This window comes from Rhododendron vialii, chromosome 13a, assembly GCF_030253575.1.
Source record: "Rhododendron vialii isolate Sample 1 chromosome 13a, ASM3025357v1".
Lineage (NCBI taxonomy): Eukaryota > Viridiplantae > Streptophyta > Magnoliopsida > Ericales > Ericaceae > Rhododendron > Rhododendron vialii.
This window is the reverse complement of record NC_080569.1, coordinates 25,754,431-25,779,666: the sequence shown is the minus strand read 5'-3', so window position 1 is coordinate 25,779,666 and position 25,236 is coordinate 25,754,431. Positions and strand designations below refer to the sequence as shown.

The 25,236-nt window shown below is 38.9% G+C and overlaps 2 protein-coding genes and 1 long non-coding RNA gene across 3 annotated transcripts; 2 read left to right on the top strand and 1 right to left on the bottom strand.

Moving 5' to 3' along the window:
* Nucleotides 1–1,533: 1,533 nt before the first annotated feature.
* Nucleotides 1,534–11,184, top strand: LOC131313772 (putative F-box/LRR-repeat protein At3g18150). The gene is made up of 4 exons (XM_058342277.1): nt 1,534–1,861; nt 6,126–7,213; nt 8,037–8,213; nt 9,089–11,184. The coding sequence occupies exons 2-4, from the start codon at nt 6,968–6,970 to the stop codon at nt 9,299–9,301; spliced, it is 636 nt and encodes a 211-aa protein (XP_058198260.1). The 5' UTR covers nt 1,534–1,861; nt 6,126–6,967; the 3' UTR covers nt 9,302–11,184.
* Nucleotides 11,185–14,369: 3,185 nt separating this feature from the next.
* LOC131313774 (uncharacterized) lies at nt 14,370–16,945 on the bottom strand. Its single transcript, XR_009196309.1, has 2 exons — nt 16,731–16,945; nt 14,370–16,604 (listed from the first exon to the last, which is right to left on the bottom strand). It is a non-coding gene; the product is annotated as an uncharacterized LOC131313774 (long non-coding RNA).
* Nucleotides 16,946–17,086: 141 nt separating this feature from the next.
* On the top strand, nt 17,087–23,980 carry LOC131313770 (phosphatase IMPL1, chloroplastic-like). Its single transcript, XM_058342274.1, has 10 exons — nt 17,087–17,531; nt 18,293–18,360; nt 19,156–19,289; nt 20,303–20,391; nt 21,341–21,398; nt 21,498–21,550; nt 22,030–22,128; nt 22,296–22,409; nt 23,570–23,671; nt 23,777–23,980. Exons 1-10 carry the CDS (start codon nt 17,184–17,186, stop codon nt 23,873–23,875), a joined length of 1,164 nt encoding a protein of 387 aa, XP_058198257.1. The 5' UTR covers nt 17,087–17,183; the 3' UTR covers nt 23,876–23,980.
* The last annotated feature ends 1,256 nt before the right edge of the window (nt 23,981–25,236 follow it).

Here is a 25,236-nt window from a genome sequence, read left to right as displayed (position 1 = left end):
CCAAAAAAAAAATTATGAACATTCATTTTTTAAAAGACCAATATGATTCGATCAAGCTTTTACCAATGTCTGATCGACTTAATTTTTTTTTCATTAATGATCAAAAAATCAAAGGGCACACTCGAGGAGGGGAGTGCAAAATCAATTCCCATATGGACTTAATTTTCTTTTGCGCTCTCCGGCGGGAAGGCGTGCTGTCGATCAATATCGGATCCTCGGGTTTGGCTTGGGTCTTCTAATTAGTGCTTTTTCGGGAGGTTTGCTATTGCAAGTTTTGGAGGTAGCGGTTGATGATCGGCGGAGGCTATGGCGGAGGTTTGGAAGGAGGCAATATTTTTCGGTGACATGATTGATAAGTTGAATTAAAATACTTGGGTAAAACTGTAAAAGGAAAAAAAAATTCAATAATTCTAACACCATATCCAACTACACACCCATACTTACAATAAGATTGGGGCCTACACACATTGGATGTGTAGTGTATACGGGCTCCACCCCTATTGTGAGTGTGAGTGTATGATTGGGTGTGGTGGTAGAATGATTGAAAAACTTTACTTCTTCGATTCCTCTCGTCGAGACAAATCAATAATCTACAAAAATTTGGCGCAAAATTAATAAATATATAAAAAAAAAATCAAATACAGACATAACAACTTAGATTAAAAGTAAATATAATCGAGTTTGAAAAAAGAAAAATTCTAAAATCAACTCAATAGGTTGACAATACGAAATGCGTAGATTTGTATTAAAGGGTGTAAAAGGTACACAAAATATGTATTTTTCTTATTTTTTTGTGTGCTTATCGTCAGCTCAGTAGGCTGACAATAAGAGACCATTGAACAAATTATGAAAAAGACAAAAATAATCCACCCTTGCGTCCTATTTTTTCCTGCAGATTTGACAAATTTGTCCGGATTAATAATGGGCCCGGCTAAATACAATTGCGAATTTACTACATGTAGCTAATTCATAAAGAGTCATTCTACAACCACACTCAACTACACACCCCAAATACACACCCACACTCACAATAGGGGTGGAGCCCGCACACACTACACACCCAGTGTATGTGGGCTCCATTTTTATTGTGAGTATGAGTGTGTATTTGGGTGTGTGATTGGGTGTGGTGTTAGAAAAATTGATTCATAAAAGGGAATCCAAAAATTTCCTTTTATGAATTGGCTACATGTAGTAAATTCGCAGTTGTATTTAGCAGTACCCTTAATAATTCAGGTGAGTGTGTCTAAATTGAATGCCAAGCCTAGGGCTGAAACATTATCTGTTTACACAGACTTTTTCTACAAAGATTGTACACAGATCATCATGTGGGGCCTACTTCAAGAATGATCCAATCCGTTAATTTAATGTAACAAATGTTTTCAAAGGCTCCTTAAAAAAATTAGCTCAATCCAACACCTATAGATGCTTGATCCAATAATCTAAATAAAAAGTTAGATGATTAAATCGAGTATTTTTAGGTATCAAATTGAAGTGGTTTTTCAAGGGGGCCATTGAAAAAATATTTTACATTTAATAAACGAATTGGATAGTTTGTGTGAGACTTGGATTGGGCCCAACACAATGATTTGTGCGCAATATGCATAAAAAAGTCTGTGTGGTAGCACAGTTGGGCCTGAAATGTACGAGATCAAAGCCCTACAAAGCCCCTTTTCCCTCCTTGCTACATTTTCCCGCCATTATTTTCACGCCAACCTAACAGCCAAACCCTAAGCGGCTCTACCTTACTCTTTTCTTTCTTTTCTTTTCTTTTATTTTTTATCAAAATCGGTTGAACCTCAATCAAAGTCCTCTTTTCCAAACCTGCAACCCAATTTTCCGGCGACCCTTTTCCGACAATCAAGTGACATTTTTAGCCCTACAATTCCCCTTCGTAAATAACGTGTTATTCCCATCCCTGTTTTGATCAAAATTCTTAGTTGTTGCGATGAGTATTGGTAGTACATTTTCTGGGTTAGTTTATGGCTATGTAGCACAAATATGAGCTTCTTATTTTTGCGTTTTCTGCTAATTCAAACTAAAGTGGGGGGCTTTTTAATTTCTTTTGCTTGTTTACTTAGAGGACATAAGATGAACCCAAACTCAATAGCTCCTATAAATGGATTATATTTTGTTAGTCTCTCACCGGGGGCTGGGGCAGGACCGACTGGTATGAGAATTTTGTATTCGACGGCCTCAAATTATTATCTAGAAGCGTCCTTATTTACTCTTTTAAAATAATCACTAGCGTCAATTATCCCAGTTAAGTTCATGTAGTCACATGTTTAGAGATCGGGGTTTTACAGTCTCCCGACGTTATGAAGTTTGATCCTCCAAACTTGAATTCACTAAATAATTAGGTAATTGATTATAACCTCAAAATGAGTTGTGTTCTTGGTAATTAGATAACAGTTAAGTTTCCCTTACTAAATTACCATAAACCTTTGAGGCTGAACCGTACTCTAGGGTATATCCTACTAAGGAAACGTATATCTAATAACTTATCTCCAAACAATTCAGGTATATGAGTAATGTTAGGGGTGGAGGCCAAATACTCAAGAGAGTGTGTCATACCGGCCGCCACGTTCTCGAACTCTTGCATTTTCTTGGACTAAGTCATAAGCCCTTCCTTGGACCAGACCTTGCGCCGCATTCCCTGTTTGTCTCTGGTTATTGTAGTTGCGTCCCACATTCTCATTTCTCCCTGGATTCGCATTCCCAGGTTGCACTCTCCATTTGCTCGCAGCTTCGGGCTGCGGGCAGCTTCTTTTTACATGCCCTGGTTCTTTACACAGGAAACAAACTCCAGATCCTTTTAGGCACTCTCCCATATTGTTAGTTCCACAATTTGCGCATAGTGGTTTGAATTCACCCTGATTTTGGCTGTGGTTCTGATTCTGATTTCCTCTATTGGGATTACCACCATTCTGTCTTTTCAGATGTCCGTTATTCATCTATTCATTACCACCGTAATCCTTTTGCTTCTTTGACTCCTGAAATCGCTTAGTATTTTCTTCTTTTATTCCAAGCATTAGTGCCCGATCTAGTACTTCTGCATATGCTGGCAACTTCAGGGGTTTAATTGCTTTTCGCAAGTCAGGGTGAAGACTGTCCTCGAATCTTCTTGCCTTCATATTATCAACCAGAATAAAATGTTCGGCATAATTTGCAAGTGTGGTAAATTGTGCCTCATATTCGGTCACTGTCATCTTGCCACTTTGCTTTAGATTTTGAAATTCCATACTCTTACCGTCCTTGATGTTAGGATTTTTATTCACAAATATTATTTTTCACAAGAATAATTAGAGCACATAATATATGGAAATACAGCAAGTTAGAAATAAGACAATATGAAAATATTAAGAGTAAGAAAGATGTTGCCTGTGAGATTGAGAGTCGTGTAATCAATGTCTTAAGGCTAATATTCCTCTCCTCGTGAAGGTTTCACTGGAGTGTACTAGCCCCAAGATTAAACCCAAACGCTCACAAGCATTCCTCATCCGATGTTCACGACCACCGGGAGGTTTGAACGAGTTACAAACTGAGTTGCCCAATCAACATAGAAAATATAGACAATAGAATGTGAACTCACACAAACATGTTTGTATCTCTCTGTGTACATCTCTATGAACATGTGTATATATCTTTTCTATTTTCCTTTTAATTCCCTTGTATGAGATACGCATATATATAGAAGTAATAGCCATTAGTATAGAGATAGTGATAGAGCATAAATACGCTTAATTTTGTAACCGATATTTCAAAACTACATTAATATTGTAACGGTAAAACACTAAAGGTGAGGAGTTAATATTTATTTTCATTAAAAATATTCCAACACTTGATGGATTGGGGAATGTGCTTTTGGTTAAACACTACTTAAGAAGCGGGTTCATTCCATTCTAGGCTCAGTTTTCAGCGTTAGAGTCCACCACCGTTGTGCCTCTCCGGTTAGATTATATGCAGCCAAAGCAACCTTTCCGACTTTGATGCATCTCATAACTAAAAATATTTTTTCCATCGACTCTAACCATTCATTCGCTTTTATAGGATCGATTCCCCTCGAAAAAGTTAGCGGTTTCAGTTTCTGGAAACCCCTTACTCGTACTTCATTTACAATAGGTTCTTGTTGTTGAGGTGGATTGGCGGGAAGGTTTAGATCAAGGTTTCTTACTGGTTGGGGTTGTGGTTACTTGTTGCACAGCTGGAGGTGGAATTGCTGGTTGCTGATTTTCCAAGAGAGTCAGCACTCTATTCATTTGGCGTTCTAACCGTCACCATGCCTTAAGACATAAATTTGGTTTTTCCCAGCAAATCCCTGGACTCGATACAAACCAATGATGCGTTAAAAGACCAATGCAAATGAAATGCGTATACCCGCCTCCAACAAAGCCACGGCAATTACATGGTATCACCAACTTGAGAATTCTTGAATTAAACGGCGGAGTATCTAAAACATCTAAATGAATAACCCCCCAAACCCAAATGAAATAAGAAAAAAATATAGACTCCAATGATTTGTCAACATCTGGAAATTGCCAATAAATCTAACAAATTGGATAGGAAACCAAGGGTTAAACAACCTCCTCCAAAATTGAATTCGCAGGGATGGAGCTAGGACTTGTATCGAGGGGAGGCCGAAAATTAGAATCTAGGATTCCTCATATTCACATGGTTGTTAATCTTTAAGTCTTTTTCACATATAGTTTAAATTCAAGCATGAAATCTAAGGAATAATGTTCTTCAAGACAAATATAGTCACTATCTATTCATACTTGGCAAAACATACATATACACATGAAAGGGACTAATTATTTTCCACTGTATAACCACTTTGTATTTTATCTTTTAAAGTTTCGAGGGGCTGATAGTACATTTTGAATAATTAATGTATATTTTACACTGTATATACAGTGATTTTAGGCTCTAGCAAGTAGCAAGGTTGGGGAAGGCCCGGGCCTCCCCACCCTTGCACTTGGCCCCGTCTCTGACCACTCGAATGGAAACTGATTTTTTATTCACCATCAGATCTGGTGAAATATTTTTTAAGGTCGTTTCTCAAGCTTGATTCCAGTGATTCAGTGTAGATGACCAAGAAGACAACACCTTGATCTACTTTTTTTTTTGGGTAATTAAAGTTTTATTCACAACAAACAGGAAACAAAATCAAAGGGGCATTCCCCCGAGAACCAAGCCAAAAAATTGCTCAGAAGAACCTCTACAGCAGAAAAGACAACCCACCCATAATCAACAACTATACAAGCTACTCGCTAAAACCTAGAGTAAAAAAATACGAGTAGAGAAGCGCCAACGAGAGCAGAGAGCCAGATTAACTCCTATTCGCTTCACTCCTCTCCAAGAACTGATACAAGCTCTAACCTCTGTAGAAATCTGAACTTCCAAACCCCGCACATCCAAGCCTCTATGCTGTTGGAAAATACGTCTGTTACGCTCCCCCCAAACATGATAAATCGTAGCAGCAAAAACCACTTTAGCCACCAGATTCAAGAAAAGAGTGCCAGTATGGTGTTGAACCATCCAATCTACCACCTGAGAAAGAACAGAAAGGCTGCAAAAGGAACTAAACTTCATTTGCAACAAGCTCCACAAGTGAGATGAAAATGGGCATTGAAAAAATAGATGCTCATGAGATTCCACAGCATTTGAACACAACACATTGGTTTTCCACCAAGACACCCCACTGCTGCAACCTGTCCTTTGTGGAAAGTCTACACAGGATGGCCAACCATTGCACAATAGCCCACCTAGGAACTGCATGCTTGTACCACACTACTTTAGCCCAAGGGACCAGAGGTTTGGGCCTTCTGAATGCATTCCAAGAAGACTGAACAGAGAATCTACCGTTGGCATTTAAGTTCCAAATAATAGAGTCTTCCCGGGCAGTATTAGGAAGAAGAGAAACCGGTGTATGCTCAATAATCTCTCTAGTGACTGTATTCCTCCCCCTGGGCCAAAGCCAATGATTATCAACAATAATAGAAGCCACTTTAGCCTGTAGATTCCTACCCAGATTATAAGTCACTCGGGCACCAAATCTACCTTGATCTACTTTTATTAGACGAATTGTGATGCTACAATTTCTAATTGTGATTTTCTGATTCTCTCAGCTCACCTGGTGTTCTCTAGGAAAAAGATACTGTAGAAACCATGGATTTTGTGTTTGATAATTCAGACACTGTTAGAAATGGTTCTTACGTTACGGAAGAAAAAGAAGAGGAGGAGGAGGGCGAGGACGAGAAGAATGAAGAGGATGAGGAAGGGGGAAAGGGCAAAGGAGAAGAGGATAACATGCTGCCTCTACCCAAGCGGCCAAGGAATCAAACTGTTGATCGAATTAGCGCCTTGCATGACTCAGTGCTCCTTCACATCCTATCTTTCTTGCCCACAGAAGAAGTTGTACGAACTGGTTTATTAGCAACAAGATGGCAATACCTCTGGACTAACATATCAACACTTGCTTTTAAGACACAGAGGAGATTGACTTAGATGGTATCCATAAGTTTGTGGCCTTTGTCAATCGCGTCCTAATTCTGTGCAGGTGCTCCAACCTCAAGAAATTTGTGCTCGACTTCTGCTTCTTTGGTCATGAGTATTTTCCCGAGATGGATGCTAACCTTTGGATACAGTTTGCAACGCAACATAATGTAGAAGACCTTTATTTGCATAACCAGGGCTTTCCATTAGTCCACAGATTGCCTCAGATTCTATTCACCAACTCATCCTTGAGGATTTTTAGCGCAACTAATTGTGTTATTGCGCCAGGTGGTGAAATTAGCTGGAGATCGCTCAAGAGTCTTTCGATGGATGATGTAGTTGTAAGTGACGGAGTGATTGAAAAAATATTAATAAGTTGCCCAATTTTGGAGTTCTTGAAAATAAGTATGTTTTCTGGCCCAGTCGTTGAAGTATTAATTCAGCAAGCCTGGAAAAGGTGGTCATACAACATTCTATGAGTGATCAATATGTGCTAGAAATTTCAGCTCCTAAACTTCTGATGTTGGAACTTATGGGGGATTTCAAAAGGCAAAAGTTCCAGTTTGCAAATATCTCCTCTCTGGTTAGAGTAAACCTCAAATTTTCAGGTAGAGTATGTAGTGATGAATATGATCATGAAAAGAGGCGTACTCAATTGATAGAGCTTCTCGAGAGACTTCAACATGTCAACCAACTTGAATTGTGGGATTGGTGCATTCAGGTTTGTCTTTCTTTGCATTTTGTTTCACACTTGCACACTTATTTTTTTTTGATCGGCAACAAAATACTTGAACAATGATTGAGTTTTAACTGATTGCTGCCTCGTAAGAAGCACGGAGACTAACATGTGACAAGGGCGTACGGATACGCCCATTCTCCAAAAATTAGGATACGGACACGTTAGGGATAACATGGAACATTGTAAACATGTTACTAGTTGGAGTTAGGTGGATCTCATAGAATTTGTACAAAATGTAAAACATTACTTTGTCAAATTTGACATAAAAACACAAATCATGTTAACAGTAGTTATAGCTCGTAGATATTAATCAAGAGTCACTAAATAAGTAGTCATAAACTACTCGTGGCAACTTTGACTCTAACGTGTCCCCATCTCTGGGGAAAGGAATCTTAGTGTCTCCCCAAATTTGAATCTGGCCTCTCGGCCCTCTCTTAAGGATTGCATTTTAACCTCCTACCATGACTCCCATCGCTGGAGAAAGGAATCTTCGTGTCTTCCCAACTTGTTTGACTAGAAATAACGACATAAAAATGAGACAAGTATCCGACACTTATTAGCAGGTGTCGTGTTGTGTCTCGTCACATGCTGATACTTGAGTCTGGTAGATTTGTCTGTGTTTCTTAGGGTGCCTCTACCTGTACTTAAGTGCAATAGTCAAACAAGAAATAGAATCATATTTATTTGAAATGTTTATTTGCAAATTTTATACTTGCCAAAAGCTGCTTGCAATTTATTCCATACAAAGCATCATAGGAATGTTGTCAAAATCGTTGTAACCACTTTGATTTCTCTACATCTTAAGGTTCTATCGTATGGGGAATTGAAGGGTCTGCCTTCTCTGGTATCAAGCTGCAAAATTTTGACACTGAATTCTCATGTCCTGAAATGGGACATCCCTGGCATAGTAAGCCTGCTGCAAGGTTCACCTTGTCTTGAGAAATTAGTTGTAAACATGAGTTCGGATTACCACCACGCGCAGGTATGTTGTCTAAGAAAATTTTATCATTGCCCTCTTTAAAAGATCTGTGTATTTGGTAATCCATTTGACAGTTACTTTTCTTTCCAACTGATTAATAGATCTAAACTCCTAATTGAATTTCCGTTTGACCGAAAAAAAGATTAATAGATCTAAACTCATAATAAAATCCAACATAGGCCTCTGTATTGTAACCATTCGGAAAGGATAGGTGGACATGGATTTGTCTTGAAGTTGTGTTCTTAGATTTTATTGCTAGAATTTTTTGTTGTTATTGAGAACGTTTTCCTTTTTTTCCCCTTTAATTTTACACGTCTCACTCCAATTGGCGTGTCAATGTTGCCTTCATTCTGTCACCCAAAAGATCAGAGGGCTTGAGAGAAAACTAAGAGGACACTGGAAGGCACTCGTTTCCTTGGCAACATATCCTATTGTCCATGTGAACCCAGTCACACTAACGTAGAGCTGCCTCGGATTGGCATTGCCGCATTGGTTATTTGCGTAAAGGGTAGTTGTGATAAGTTGTACATCAGTAGCCCCCGTTTGTTGTTTGTAAAATCAGGTTCAATTTTTTTTTATCCTGCTAAAGGATTTTTCTCTTTTCGTATGAATCGATATAAAAGCACTGTTTGAAAAGAAAAACACTCATCATTTTCATATGTAATTCCTATTGTCCACCAGAAATGCTTTTCAAGAATTTGGAAACCTATCTTAATGTTTCCTGAAAATGGGCCACTTTCCTCGATAATTTGAAAACCAGTTTCGCAACCATCAATCAAACAAGTTATTTTTTTCTTCTGTTATTCGGTGCATGAAAACTGAGAAAAGAATGCAAAGTAACCTTCCTTACCTTATACCTGTAGTTTTTATTTTGCAAGAAATTTCTGGATTCCTGCAACTTTGATGGAGAAGACCCCTGGACCTCAAGCAAGAGGATTTTGTCGCCGTTGCTACATCTAAAGACTATTGTGATTGTGGGTTTAAAAGGATTATCACGCAGGATTTCGGCTTCAGCTTGTGCAGTTTTTGCTGCAGAATGCAGTGGCTCTGGAGAAGATGGTCATCAAAATAGGAAAGTCAGGGCGTTCTGACAAATGCTCAGCTTGTTCTTTGTCACAGGAATTTGTCAGGTTGACACAGAAATTATTGAGCTTTCCGAGGGCTTCGCCCCATGCTATGATTCTGTTCTCTTAGTTATGTTAACATTGCATAATTATGTTCAGAGGCTGTGGTGGTAGAAATGTTACTGTATTTATGTTTTCTTGCAGCAGTTTTGTTATTTTTGTAGCTTTGCAACAGTTCTTTGCGACAACATTTTGTCTATGCAGATGGGGTTGAACTTCTTTGATTAGTATGTGTTGTAAAAATGACCTTTTTTTACCCATCTTCAACCTCTGTTTCTCCTGAAGTGAAGTTTCTCCTAGTAGGTAGATTGCGTTTTACTGAAAAGTGAAGCATGGGCTACAATTGAAAATTGTTGGGAGTTTCGACATGTTTCTTATCCAGTTTCCAGACTGCACTTTGAAGTAAAGGTAAGATTTTAACGTGTTTTTTTTTTTGATAAATAGTAAGATTCTAACTTCCATTCAAGGTTTTCATTGTTGTCACCTATGTGGCCTGTAGTAGCTACCAGCCTAACAAGGAGTATGATGGTCAGTTGGCACGTTTTTGGAATATAGTTGTAACGACTCGCGCCAGTTGACCTGCTAACCATTCGCCTAACCACGTGGGTCAAAAGATTAACCTCAAGTTATACAGTAGCTGGTGAACCTTACCTTATATTTCACACTTCTTTTCCCAAGCTGCCCGATGTGGGACTTATGCCACAAGTGGGTTCCCACAATCTCTCCATCTTGTGATGCAACGTCCTCGTTGCACTCCTTGGCCTAGCAACCTTCCCCTTGTGGTCATGATATGACACTTAGCTTTGTACAGTACAATCAATATGCTCGTAACAGATTCTAGAGGTGGCCCCTACCATATACATCAGGGTTGTGCTCTGATATCAACTGTAACTTATCTTATGGAGGTCGTGCCCAACTCATTCAATCTATCCTCTTTAGTGTCCAAATTTATTGGAGCACCATTTTTATGCTTCCTTAGAAGATCCTTAATAAATTGAAGCTTTGTTGTGATCTTTTTTCTGGACTGGAATTCAAATGAAGTCTAGTGGTGCTAAAGTGACATGGGATGATGTTTGTTCTCCCAAAGATGAAGGTGGATTGGGGTTTAGAGTCCTTAAAGATTGGAATAAGGCTGCTATGGCTAAACACTTATGGGCTATTGCCTTGAAAGCAGACACTTTATGGGTGAAATGGATTCACACACACATAATCAAAGATCATTGTCTTTGGAACATCCCTATTCCTGCTTCTGCCTCTTGGACAATCCAGAAATTGTTTAATCTAAGATCCCTAGTTCATCCTTGGATAACTAATGTGGTGGGAAATGGAAAATTTTCATTTTTATGGTTGGATAACTAACATCCAATTGGCCCTCTTTTTGCCAAGTTTGGGTCCAGAGTTGTATACAATTTGGGTAGAAATCTCCATGCTAAAATTGATACCATAATTGCTGATCACTCTTGGCAATGGCCAAGATGGCGAAACACTGTGACTAGGGACATCTTGAGGGCCACCCTTCCTACTTTTATCCCTCACCCATCTCAAGAGGACACAGTTATTTGGAATTTCACACCTGATAACAAGTTCTCTATCAAGTCAGCTTGGAATGAAATTCGAAAGCAACATCCTAAAGTTCACTAGTTTAACATCATTTGGTTTAAGCATTTTATACCTCGTCGGTCCATCATACTGTGGCTAGCAAATCTGGGGAAGCTTGTTACTAAGGATAGACTTCTTAAGTGGAGTATGGCTATGGACGTCCAGTGTGTGCTGTGTTCTGCTGCTGTAGAAAACATTCTCTCTCTTCTCAACTTTGGCAATCCTTGCAAAAAGACTTGAAGCCTACTTGCCCATTCAATGGACTGCCCCAAATTATGGACCGGATGATTAGTCAACAAGGGTTCTCAGTTTTCCTGTTTGTTATCAAAGGTTGCTTTGACTGCTCTCCTATACCATGTTTGGGGAGAAAGGAATAATAGAATCTTTAAAGGCTATGGGGCTACTGCTTAACAGTTAGAGATCAAAGTGAGATTGATGCCGAGCATGTTGTGTTAGCTTCTAGAGAGGAGTTAAAAAGTCAAGTCCTAACATGGTTCTTTGCTCCCTGTGGAATGTCCGTGCTAGAGTCTTTGACAACACATAATTTTTTTGTTTAGATGTTGTCTTGATTTGTGCTGTTCTTTTTTCAAGCTTTGCTTGATGTTTCTTTGTTTTGCTTGGGGTATGCCATTAACTTGTGTAATTGGGTTTTCTAATACTCCACAATTTACCATACCCCAGAAAAAGAAGAAAAAAAAAACCTACAATGTGAAAAACGCAATTCTTTGAACCAAGAGTTGTCATACAAAAGCTGTGGCAACTCATACCTGGTGTCGGCAAGCCAGAGTTGAAGGTAAAGCTCCTCCACGCGATTTCCTGCTGTGAATCGAGTCCACGAATCGACATTCGAAGCGAAGCGCAGCTCGTATTCAAATACAACCTCGAATTTCTTGAGCTTGCAGTCACAGGAAAATAGCGTTTTTTCAACAAAGGTAACGAATCCACTATTCCTTGCAGCTCTTAAATCCTCGCCATCGCAATCAAAGATCATCAGTCCCTTTTTAAATGTCCCGTTTCATAACTTCAACTAATTAATAAAACATCATTATTACACCTTTCACATTAACTTTTACCTCAACTTTCTCTACTTACCCTCTATGGAAACATCATCATTATACTTTTACTCACTAACTTTTCAAAATAGAATATACTTTTAGGGGCAAAATAAAAAATGTATCAACTTTTACCCACTAACTTTACAAAATGGACACTTATTAAGGACAGCCCAAAATGAAATACTGGACATTAAAAAGGGGACGGAGGGAGTACTGTGTTTACAGCACCTCTGTAAATAAGATTTTCTCTTACAACTTAATTTTTTCCGTTAACGATCAAAAAAATCGAACGGTAGAACAAAAAATATTTCATTAATATTTGGAGTGCATCATGTGTTCATTGTCTGTTTTTTTTTTTCTGTGATTGTTCACTCAATAGTTTAGTTTTATGTTTGTTAAAGACAAATCGACACTTTGTTAATTTGAGGGACGAATTTGAAAACCAACACGAAATTGTAAGGAATAACGACGCAGATAAGCCTATAAAGCATCTCTATTTGGTCCATCTTTGCGATATTTTCATCACCTTATAGGCATTCCACGCCTATCAATACCGAGCCTACTCCAACTCCTACGATGGTATATGCATACTACTCCATGCACCAGATGAGAAGCAAATATTGCACAATGTTGTCATGTTGAGAACAAGCAGTCTACTAGAAATAAATGACTAAATCAGCGCAAGAACAAGCAGTATACTAGAAATAAATGACTAAATCAGCGCAAGAACAAGCAGTCTACTAGAAACAAATGAACTAAATCAGTGCATAGTCAACAACTAGCAGCAACAAACAGAATTACATGTTACTTCTACACACTAAGTAGCAGCAGCGGCATAGGCATAAGTAGAACTAAAAGAACAACTCTTTCAATTGGCAACTCACACAACCCCTTCTCCTACATTGAAATAAAAACTACTAGTAGAATCCTTACCTTATGAGTTATGATCCGTTATGCCCGCAATATGTAAAATGTGGCAACCACCAGTTCGTAAAAGAAAAAGGGCAAACCCAGTATTAACAAGAAGTAGACTAATTAAAAGGCACCAGTTTTACTGACAGAGTGGTACCAATCAGAATGGAGGGTCCTACCTATGTGTGCCACAACATAGGGGCTCTTCGTCCATTTTTTTTATTAATAGAAGATAACTACTGCATCAGGAGACGATCTGGGGAAGCTTAAAAGCTTTTGAGCTGCTTTGAAATATTTCTTCTGCTTACCTCTTGGCTTACTGATAACCATCTTTTGCAGCACTCTTGCATTCCTCAACAGAAAAAAGTCGGAGTCACAACAACGAATCATTAAATGTTCAGCAACTGAAACATTTTTTAGATGCAGCATCAAACACTTGTAATTCCACTTTTGTGATGTCCAATACTGCTCTCCATTGTAATCGCAAAGTTCCGCGAGTTTGATCCCAAAGCGCTGCAGATGAAAACACATTAACCCACATAATATTATCCAGGAAGTATTGACATAAATAATTGTCTCAATATTCGTGTCGGACACTCTGGAGACACATGACACAGTGAGAACACGGCAGGACATGCCACCTAGCATGTCCGATTCCTTTAATTAGTTGTCAACCACAGCACATACGGATACACGTGTCTCAAGTTAGACAGAAGTGAGGACACGACAGGACATGTATGGACATGCCACATCGCGTATCAGATTACTTTTCTAAAATTTTAACCATGGTACACATAGAATATGCGTAAGTTAGACAAAGTGAAGACATGGCAGAATTTGTTTTTTAACAACTTACTCAGGGGATTAAACTATATTCTTCGCTCAATGAAAGGTAAAAATTGCAGATAAACAAAACTAAGCCTAATTTTAAAATTGTACTCCCTCCGTCCCATAATATTTGTCCGGTCCGCGAAACGAGGACTACAAAATAATGCATTTCTTTCGAGAAAAAATTTAAAATTTTTTCAATAGTTAAAAGAACTCGTCAAGATCTAGTAAATTGTTGAATTTTTTTTCAACTTTTCTTACCAAAATAGTATTATTTTTACGTCTCCGTTTTGCGGACCGAACAAATATTATGAGACGGAGGGAGTAGTATCTAAATAGCAAAAGGTATAATTTGCAAATTATAACATCAGTTTTGGTTATTTTTCAAAACAATATTTGTATGAACGACAATTGTTTAACAATATATTGTATATATATACTAGCTTTTGCGGCACAGATCAATATAGTTTGAAGCCCACTTGAATCAATATATATTTGTTCTATCGTGTTCGAGACTTTTAGTTGTATCCTTTGGAGGTTCGTGACTTAATGTCAAAAAACCTGTTAACTTGAGCATGTCTTATATCTTGACACTAAACGACCTATTTAAAAGTGTGTCGTGCAAGGGTTGACACTGTTAACCCTTGACGTTAAATTCTTTAAACCAAATTCATAAATTACACGTGTAAAAATGTTACACACACACACAATCGGATAAACCAATAAGAAAAATGAATGCATTGTGAATGCTATCATAATCATATAAATTACAAATCAACCAAACAAATTAACCAACAATTGACATTGAAAATTACCTTGAGCCTCAACTAGACGTCAATATCAAAATAGATAACTGTACCTTGTATGATCTAAAATAATAAAACAACACCCATAAGTATGATATAATAATGAAGGTTTCTTCTTCTTCCTGTTCAATCAGGAGGGTGGGCTACAGAAACTTTTGGAGTCTGGTCCTTGGTTTTCTGTGGGCAAAATGATGATGCTTAAGCACTGGCACCCTCATATGAAGCTGGAAAAGGAGGAGATCATGAAAATTCCTGTTTGAGTACACTTTTACAATGTTCCCCTTGAGCTCTGGACTGCTAAGGGGTTATGTGGCTAGCTCTATTGGAAAGCCCCTCTATGCTGATAAACTTACAGAATCTGGTAAGCGGCTGAACTATGCTAGTACATGTGTGGAGGTGGATGTGAATTCCACCATGCCTGAATCTGTTGAAGTGCGATTTTAGAATGGGGATGTTGCTCATGTGGGCATTTGATATCCTTGGAAACCTCTAAAATGTCAGGTGTGTAATAGGTTTGGTCATGTGGATATGGTTTGTCCCAAGAAAATTGAAGTGGCAGCTCTTCTACAAGGGGTTGGGACCGTCCAAGATGGTGGTAGTGGCAAGGCCCCATACTGGTGTACAGATTCCAATTGTTAAGAATCTGATTCAACAGAATGCTTCTGGTGGGCATGTGGTGGCTATCCTGGTACTATTGATGGAATCTCTCAAGGCATACCAAAACTACCAGATGCTGAGGAGTTGAGGGATCTGGGTTGCGTGAGTGTTTCTGTAACTAAGGAAGCTTCTGGGGTGGGTCAAGCTGAGCATTCTAGTCAGTTAGGGATGGTGGTATTCCAATGGGTAACCAGCTGATTATTTCTGAGAAGGGTGGAGGCTACTTTAATGGTGCTATGTCTACTTTGGGCAAGGAAAAAGGAGTAGATGGGTGCCTGCCTCTAGTGTAGGTGAGAGGCCAAGAAGCCAAAATGTGTTGGGAATAAGTAAGTTTTCTTCATTGCTGGATGTTGGTGCAGAAGATAAGGGTGAAACTATTGTCACAGGTGCTTCCATTTCTGCAATTGTAACTGTTTCTACTCCTAAGGGTGGTAGAACTAAGGGTGGGGGTAGGAAGGTTAAACCCTTCAAATGAATAAAATAGGTGTGTGGATATAAGGGGCCTCAATAACCCCTCAAAGCAGAAGGAGGTACTCTCTTTCATTAAGTTTCATAAGCTTTGTATGTTTGGTGTTGTGGAATCTAAAGTTCGTCAAGAATTTTTTGATGCAACTGTTAGGCATTGTTTTCCCTCCTCTCAATATGCTGTTCACAATAGGGGGAATGACAAGGTTGCTAGAATCATTCTTGGGTGGGATCTTCTCAGTTGATTACTGCGAAGGTGGAGTTCTTGCATCCTCAGCAGTGGTTTTATGTTTCTGTAGTGTATGGTATGAATGGTTTTGTGGATAGGAGAAACCTTTGGCAGGACTTAAAGGCTTATTTCTTCTTGTATTGGTGCATCTCCCTGGGTTCAACTAGGGGATTACAATGTGGTTAGATAAGCCAATGAAAGACTTTGTGATTCTGAGGGCTGGGTTGGGGTTTTTAAGGGTTTTTTAGCACTGGATTAGTGATTTCGGGTGGTGATGGCTTCCGTGGACAATGATTCTTTGCTTCAACTGGTGCAAAAAATCAAACAATGGCTTTTGATTCTTCTCCGAGTACGAAAGAGGGAAAAAATGTGATTGTTAGTAAGGACCACGTATGACGTACAGATTTTGGAAAAGAGAGAAAAAAGAACAAACCTTTGGGCGGAAGAAGAACTCTCGATTCACCCTAGCTTAACTAGAAATGAATCCATAAGAGAGTAACACCGGTTCACATGAATAGAGTGGGGCGCCAATCAAGGAATCGATTGAAATTTCAGAAGCGCACCGAACGAATTTTGAGCGGAAAGAGATTTGGCGCTTTGATTTTGGGCGGAACGCTATGGAAGATTTTAACGAAACGCTGTAATTTCATCCTCCGCTTCTTTCCGTGTCCTTCAACTCAAGGACTGCTATTGTTGCCACTATTTGTTGTAGTGTGGCCCTGTCACAGAGTTGCAGCTTTACAAACCCATTTTTAACACTAGGATGGCAGATAAGGAGCAAACTCATTGTTGTCAATGGAGAGAGAGAGAGAGAGAGAGAGAGAGAGAGAGAGAGAGAGAGATACCTGGGCTGTGGAGGTCAGGAGGTGTAGGAGCTATGGAGGTTTCCACCATTGTTGAAAGGCGTCTGGGAGTGTCTGCGTTAGGGAGCTACTGAGGAGCCGTGGAGCTGCGTTTGGGAGCCGTGGAGTTTTCGGCTGTGGAGGCGTGAGGAGAGAGAGGAGGGAGGGAGGAGGGGCAAAAGATTAGGGCGTGATTTTCAGTCAAAGGTAACCGGGAGTAGGAGGTAAATGAGAGAGAGGAGGAGTTTTATATCAATGGATGAGATTAAACCCATAGCATCCGACGGCTCAGAAATAATGGAAGTATGATGCTCCAAACCGCCTGGGAGCATCATAGCCGGATGCTTTTAACCCCAGAAATGGTGTGCCGGCCTCATAGCCGGATGCTTTTACGCCCAGAAATCGTGTGGCGCCGGCACAGTATCCAACTATCGACGTACCGATCAACTCACCGCAATGGAAATGGGAAGGTGTCTACTCTCATCCCAATTAACCCCCCTCCTATTCTCTCAAATACCCAGCATCAGCATATCACTTGCACATAGTAGGAGTATTTCTTGTCAAAAATATCCACCCCAGAAGAAGAAGAAACTTCTCCTGCTGCATGGGTTTGGAATTTATACTCCGTTCTTTAACTCTTCTACACCCTCATCATCATCATCCTCTTGCACAAAAGCTGTGTTATCTCCTGAAATTCCAAATCAGAAGAAAAATTACTCAAAAGTTGCTGCTGAATCAACAGGCCCCATTCCCGCTAATCATCTTCTTCTAGTGGTTGAGACTGCTGCTACAACTGGTGCTCAGGTATTTATATTATATTCCCAATTTCTACGCATTCCCATGTTTTGAATACTCATATGCATTTAACTGTTTAAAATCTTTATTTAGCTTTTTTTCGGTAAATTAGTTCATTGAAAGCAAAACCAGATATAGGTTCTTAGGGGCATACCCCAGCAAAGCAAAACAAAACCAGTCCCACAGAAGAAGGAGAACAGATAACAACAGGCTACTACAATCACCCGGAAACCCCAAACCTAGGAAAACAGACACACGGCCCAACGGACAAACAGAGCCAATAAAACCAAAAAATTAAAGCTAGAGAGCAATACCAAGACACCAGATTCAAGAAGAGCCATTAGGAACAAACACTTTAGGAGAGATTTGCCACTCCAGGCATACATAGCAAATTAGCAATCTATTGGCATCAGTTTTCTTCACATTTCTCCATGAGCTCACGCAAGCTCTGATATCAGCAACTATCCTGGAACAATCCCTGGCACATCAAATGTTCATGTTCTTTCTATCAAATGTTTTTATAAAGTTTTCTGTACAAAATTTATTGTCAAACTTAACCTTTGCTTCTGTCATATATCCTTAACATATGTTTTTTTCCCACCCCATTGTCTCTCAGCATGGTCTTCATTCTGCATTTCACTCTTGTACTTATGCTCGTTTGAAGACGAGCCAGATGGAGCGTGTGAATGTGTTTTTAATCCTGCCTCTGTTGTTCAAGACTGACTTTTAGTGTTATGAATCTCAAGTTATGTATACTTTTTCTTGTTCAGGTCGTGATGGACGCCGTGAATAAGCCTCGAACAATTACCTACAAAGGACTCACTGACTTAGTGACAGAGTAAGACTAACATTTTAAGCTCTCATTTCCATGATGTATGATCCTATGCTTGCTTCGTTTTATTGACATTAAGATGTATGGTTTGTTCGAACATGATAGTGTATTATGGCATATGAGATAACCAGCTACAGCACTTTGGATGTCTCCTGGGGGTCTTAGGCATAATTTGGGAGATTAAACTTAGCTGAGATATCATAATCTACTCTTTCAGCTGCAAAGTTAGAGTTTATACCAGGTAGGCGGTCCCTACTTGTTGTGTGCACCTACTTTTTGGAACTTCTCGGTGCTCCAAGTTTTGCCTAAGGGCCAAACTTTTCTGCCAAGGCGTTGGAATGCTTTTGTGTTGGTGGTGTGGAATGATTAGCTGATGCAAAACCATTTAACCTAGATTTGTTTCTGTTTTCATCGCAACGCAGACTTCACCTAGTGCAAAGTTTATAGTGGATAACTAGCCTTGGTTATTGTTTTTTGTTTTATCTGAGATTTGCCTTATCTGATGCACGTTTTCTGCATCATCTATGGTTCCATAACATGTACATGTTATGTGCAATTAGTTGATTCCTACATCTCTTATATTGTGCCCTCATTCCTATATTGAGACCAACAGATGCATGGACACTGCAGACTAAAAGCTTCATTTTAAATTATATGCATACAACTTCAACTTTCTTATATTATATTTAAAATTCTTTTTTTGTGACTCCTGTTTTGTTTTGTTTTATTTGTTGGTCTAAATTTCACGCTCTCTCCTGCTTTCCTTTTGATTCGATGTTTTCTACTTGGATTTATTTGCAGGACAGATAAAATGAGTGAGGCTGCAATTCTAGAAGTTGTGAAAAAGAACTTCTCAGATCACCTTATTCTTGGGGAGGAGGGAGGGCTTATTGGCGATTCATCTTCTGATTATCTTTGGTGCATAGATCCCTTAGGTTTGGCTCACAACCTATTGACTAAGTTCCTTAGAGCTCATAACTTGACTACTAATTCTGGGGTTTTATTCTGGATACAATTAAATTGGCAGTGTTACTATCCTAAAAATTTTACAGCGTGCTTTAACCCTTTCTTCTAGAAGTTGTTGAGTCTCAAGTGAATGTTCTTAGTTTAGTTAGTAATGTTCAATGGAATCTCGAGTGTTCACAGTTCAACACGGTTGTTATTCCAAGCGAAGTTATGGACTTCGAATCATAGAAACTTTATTTCCTCAATTGTCTAGGTTTCCTTTACCCATATTGGTACAGGTTTTAGCGATAAGTGTATCACACGAGGATCGTCTCGGGGACCATTTGATCAATCATATTGAGTGCACAGTTCTTTGATATTTTGCCAGAGCATTGTTAGGTGAGTGAGGGATTTGTAAGATACTAAGAAGATGAGGAACACTGTACATAAGCATATAGCATACAATCATTACAGTTCCACGTGGCCAGGCGCTGTTCATTGTGGCTTGGTTCTAAGATTTTTCTTGTGCATTTGTGGTCATGGCATGGAATGCAGACAATAGATCTGAAAATTTTAAAAGATGAAGAAACAGAAGGATGAAGGTTGAAACTAAGGAACTGATCATAGTAGTTGACTGGGTAGGATCTTTGTTTGGATCTTGAGTAATTAGAAACTTGATTTATCGGCTAGCGGATGGTATGTCATAGTTTAATCTTTACATTTAAGGGTTTTTCTCACTCCAAATCTTTCTTGTATGTCTATGATCGCTTATTACACAATGGATCATACTCCTTCTCACTGTGGACTTAATTGATTTAAAGATGTTTCATTATAGTTTGTTAGAGTTCCTTGGAATTAGACTTTCGTTAAAAATTCTATGATAACTCACCACATTGTTTCCTTCTGCTGTCATGAGTGTGGAACTTCACTTTTCTGCCTTTACTTTTTGTGATGGCTGCTGACTTTCCAACCTCTGGCCATCTGACTTATGCTATCTATGTAGATGGGACAACGAATTTTGCACATTGCTACCCTAGCTTTGCTGTCTCTGTGGGAGTTCTCTTTAGAGGAAAACCAGCTGCTGCTGCTGTGGTACTTAATCACTTATAGTTTCTGAAATGAACTTGTGTACTTCTCTTTTGATCCTTCAGATGGCAAGAGGAAATATGAAATAATATGGTCGTTGATCCTGTAATAGGCAGAAGATTAGTTCTCGTGAAAATGGCTGAGGAATCACAAAAAATGCGATTAAATGGTTTGGTTGAAAACATGTTAATTACTTTGTGTCTTGTGACCAATAGAGATGACCTTTACAGTAAAAGAAACCATACCCAGTAGTCTCCATCAGTGTGCTCTAGGAGGTTTACATAGGGTGTGGACCTAACCTTTGACATTAAATGGGCAAAATGGTTGTCGTCAGGTTCAAAGTCATAACCGCAAGATTAATATCCCGACTTTTAACCACTTAAAGGGTATTATTTCCCTTGGCTATATTGCTCGCCCCATTTCACTCTTTTTAACCAGTTAAGTGGTCAAATCATTTGTTGCTCTGAGCAAAAATGAGTTATAGCTTTTGCATGGATGAACAATTTCCAGTATGAGCTTAAATTTCTCAACTGAGGTTGTACTCCACACCTGACCAATTTTGCCGTTATTCTGTCGAAGGCCTGTCAAGGGCTATCCATTGAAAATTAAACCCTGAGATACACAAACAGAAAAACTAAGAGCACGGAAAAATATCTTTGGGGAGGTGAAAAGGTGATGTATTCATGTAACTAAAAGGCATCCAGAATCATCTAGTTATAGCCATAAATCAACTTCTATCTTATTTATACCCTATGACTATTTTTATCTATTAACACCCAATGAGTAGTTGGCTGTTTTATCTGTTCAAAGCCTAGTTTATGGAACCTGGTAGTGTACAAAGGGCTACTGTACTAGAGAAGTAAAACAGAGGGCCAATGTTTATTTTTTGTTGATGAAGTATGTTTATTTATCTATTTCTGACGGCAAGAGATGATGCTGTTGCTTGTCCTTAAAGGTTGAATTTGTTGGAGGACCTATGTGTTGGAATACACGGGTCTTTTCTGCAGTTTCTGGTAAGAAGGCTTAATCTAAGCAGCCATATAACATGCTCTTTTGCATACAAGATTGAATTTTTGAGTTACAGACTAGATATTTGATCCTCTTTATTCTAGGTGGAGGTGCATTTTGTAATGGGCAAAAAATTCATGCAAGTCTTACTGATAAGGTGAGTTGAAGTGCTATATATTAATAGGTTGCCCTCATACGGTATCAGTCATCTTGGAAGACAAGCTGCCTTGTGTTTATAATATCTTGTCTTTTTGTCCAGTGGTAGATGTAGTAAGAGGGACTGATTGAGCATGTGTGCCCAACAACAAAGAAAGGTTTTTGAATAAAAAGAAGTGATGATACAAGAGAAGAACTTGTGGGACAGTTGGTTCCAGAGTGGCTAATCACATTAACCAATATTATTATGTTAAGGAAGCATATTTGTTACTCTGTTGGCATTCGTAGTGATATCTCTGCCTAATCTGTTTTCCCCAAAAGTTGTGACTGCGAACTTGAAAGGAGTTGTCAGGGGAAAAATATTAACTAAAAACTGACACAAGGTTAGTTGAAGATACTCATAGAAGAGCATAGATTACGGTGGAACTTCAAGCTGGAATTTCTCTTTTAAAACTTACCTTCTTTCATTGTTCTTCTTAGGTGGAGCAATCTCTTCTGGTTACTGGGTTTGGGTATGAACATGATGATGCATGGGCTACCAACATTGACTTATTCAAAGAATTTACTGATGTCAGCCGGGTAATTACGATTCCTTACAGTGACATCTTGCTTTTGTGCTTATACATGCATAGGACTATAGGATCAATTTGTTGTCGTAGATTTTGTTGTATATCACATATGGGAGGATAGTTTATGTAATATTCTCTCTGCCTCCATATCTCCCCCTTTTTCGCCTTTATATTTAGGGTGTAAGAAGGTTAGGTGCTGCTGCAGTGGATATGTGCCATGTAGCTCTTGGAATTGTTGAAGCATATTGGGAATATCGTCTAAAACCATGGGATATGGCTGCTGGTGTTTTGGTAATGTCACTTTTTGATCTTTGCTGATTTCTCTTCTGGATAACAATGGCAGGATGATATGAAAGACAGTGATTCTAGACAAAGATTTTTCCTTCCAGAACAATTAGAGGGATTATGGGGCAAGTGGGGTCACTTGCCCAATACTTCTCTTAAGGTTTTGGATGTTTTTGATAGTCTTGACCCCACAAAATGCACAAATTACACACAGTTTGCTAAGTTTCTTTAGAGCAACCAATTAGAGAGCAAACAATGAGATGTTTTTCACCCACTCTTGTTATCTCTCTCTCAAATCCATTTACATGGGTGTGAACGAATCCGCCATGAACTACAATCTTAGTGTTATCTCACACTATATCTCAAATGACCACAAACTACTATTTAGTTGTGATACATGTTTACCATGGATTGACACTTTCAAGTTACACAATCAAAATTCTTTTGATGTTCTTTATTTTATTTTATTGTTGCGGAAGTAGATGTTCTGTTGGTGGTGGTCTTGAAGATGCATGTTTCTACTGTTGTAGGCTTATGGGCGGTTGCGAATTAAAATTCTTACTGTTTTAGGTATTTTTACTGTTGTAGTTCACTAATAAAAATTCTTGGCTCCGCCCCTGAGAACAAATCAATCATGCTCGTTAGTTGATTTGTCTTTCGAAATTTTGTCAATTCTACCTAGTTTACGTATAGACTGCGGTATTGTATGAAACAGTTGCAAGTACATCATCTTTCCCTTCACTAGCATGCAGAACAAAAAACACGATAAGATGAAATGGCATTTCCCTTGTGGTGCTGCAACCGCAAAAGGACATTCAAACTTTCTTTTACTACCTTAATGGTAGATGACGTTTCTTACAGCGGGAACAATATAATCGTTTTTGTTAGTTCAACTATTGGGCTTGGCTGCTTAGGTTAAGAATTATTTATGAGGGGCAATCCTGAATAGCAAAGTTAAATTAACAGATAAACTGATTCACTCTATCTAGAACTTACTGTATTAAAATAAGTTTTGACAATCTCTTCTTGCCTATGAGAGATCTACATTAAATGTTGCTATGATCAAAGGATTATAATCATCTTTTGCTCACTTGCTGTTTCAAATTTTTGCATTTTATGCTTCTTTTTTTTTTTTTTTGCTTGTGTCTGATTGACACTTCAAGCAGATAGTTGAAGAAGCTGGTGGGGTAGTTTCCTGCATGGATGGTGAAATTTTTTGTGTATTTGATAGATCTGTCTTGGTATCCAATGGCGTGCTGCATGCCCAGGTTAGTCTTTGTTTCTTTTGTAGGAATTTGACTGTGATATAAATTTGCATCGCTTTTGTGTAACGGTGAACGGGATTGCATAATTTATACTCAAATGAATTGCAGCTTTTGGAGAGAATTGGTCCTGCTACAGAGAAACTGAAGAAGAAGGGTATTGATTTTTCGTTGTGGTTTAAGCCAGAAAACTACCGCACTGAACTTTGACATGCCCGAGTGCAATTTCATTTGAAATCTCTCAATCAGGTGCTGTCTACATTCATTCTGCAGTAACTGAATTTGAAAAAGGAAAATAGTGGAAAATTGGCTTCATTTGTTGCTACTAGTCATTGAAAATTTAATATTCTTTTCACACTATGAAGCACGGGTACTCCGGAAATGTCACCGTACGCGCATTGGGTACGGATACGGCGTCGGTACGGAAAAAATGTACTGGGTACGGCAAAATCGCACCGGGTACTTTTGGTATCTTTGGGTATGGCAAGGGTACTCCATCGGTACACCTTGGGTACTTCGCGGGTACGTTTTAGCCCAAAATGAAAGAGAGATGAGAGAGAGAAAGAGAGAGACCGAGAGATAAGAGAGAGATGAGACGAGAGAAAGAGAAGACTGAGTGTGGTGGCCGGGCTTAGAGAAAGACCCAGGGGATAGCCACGTCACTCTAATAAATAGTCCGTCACTTTAATAAATAGTCAAACCCAAGGTCTCAAGGGTTGACCGCAATGCGCAGTCCGCTCATTATGTCTCTGACGCTCATACTGCCGAGCTGAGTCAGTCTCTTGAACTTCCCCTTAACATATATCTATATATTTTTTTAAGTATACACACACACAGTGATCATCTGGGAAACTAGGGAAAGCTGCTAGCGTTCTTATTAGATAAGGCTGCAAACGAACCGAGTTGCTTGAGGCTTGGCTCAGGTTGACTAGTTTAGCAATCGGGCCGAGCTTGAGTTTTAGGCTCGTCTTCGTTTGTATAGGATCGGCTCGATTATAGAGGCACATTTAGTAAATGAACTTGGCTTGGCTCATTAAGGGCTCGTTTTTTAGCTTGAGCTCGAGTTTTAGGCTCTAGGCTCGTTAGTAAACGAGCCGAGCTCGAACACTACAAAGCTTAGCTCATTTGCACCCCTAATTTCAGAGCGTGTCCCACCTCAGTTAATTATCACTTCCAACACAAGAATATGAGTCTAGGTGATATCTCCATTGATTGTCAATTGGTTTTGAATTAGATGCTTTTAGGATTTCAAAGCAAGGCTTAAGAAAGACTCTCCAGATTGATTTTCCCTTTGTTTGTGTCATAAAAGCTCTTTCTTTCATTGAGACCCATGAATCCTTTGTTTACCTCTCCAGTATGATTCTAGGGTCGCACATAGGAGTATTAAGGTTGTCCCACATTGGTTAATTATCACTTCTAGTACTAGTATACAAGCCTAAGTGGTCTCTGAACTTATTGCCAATGGATTTTGAATTGGATACTTTTAACCGATCATGAAAAGAAGATGGAAAAATTTAAAGGGCTAGATGGCGACTTGATCTGTAAGTTTGCATGAAAAAGAAAGTGAAGCA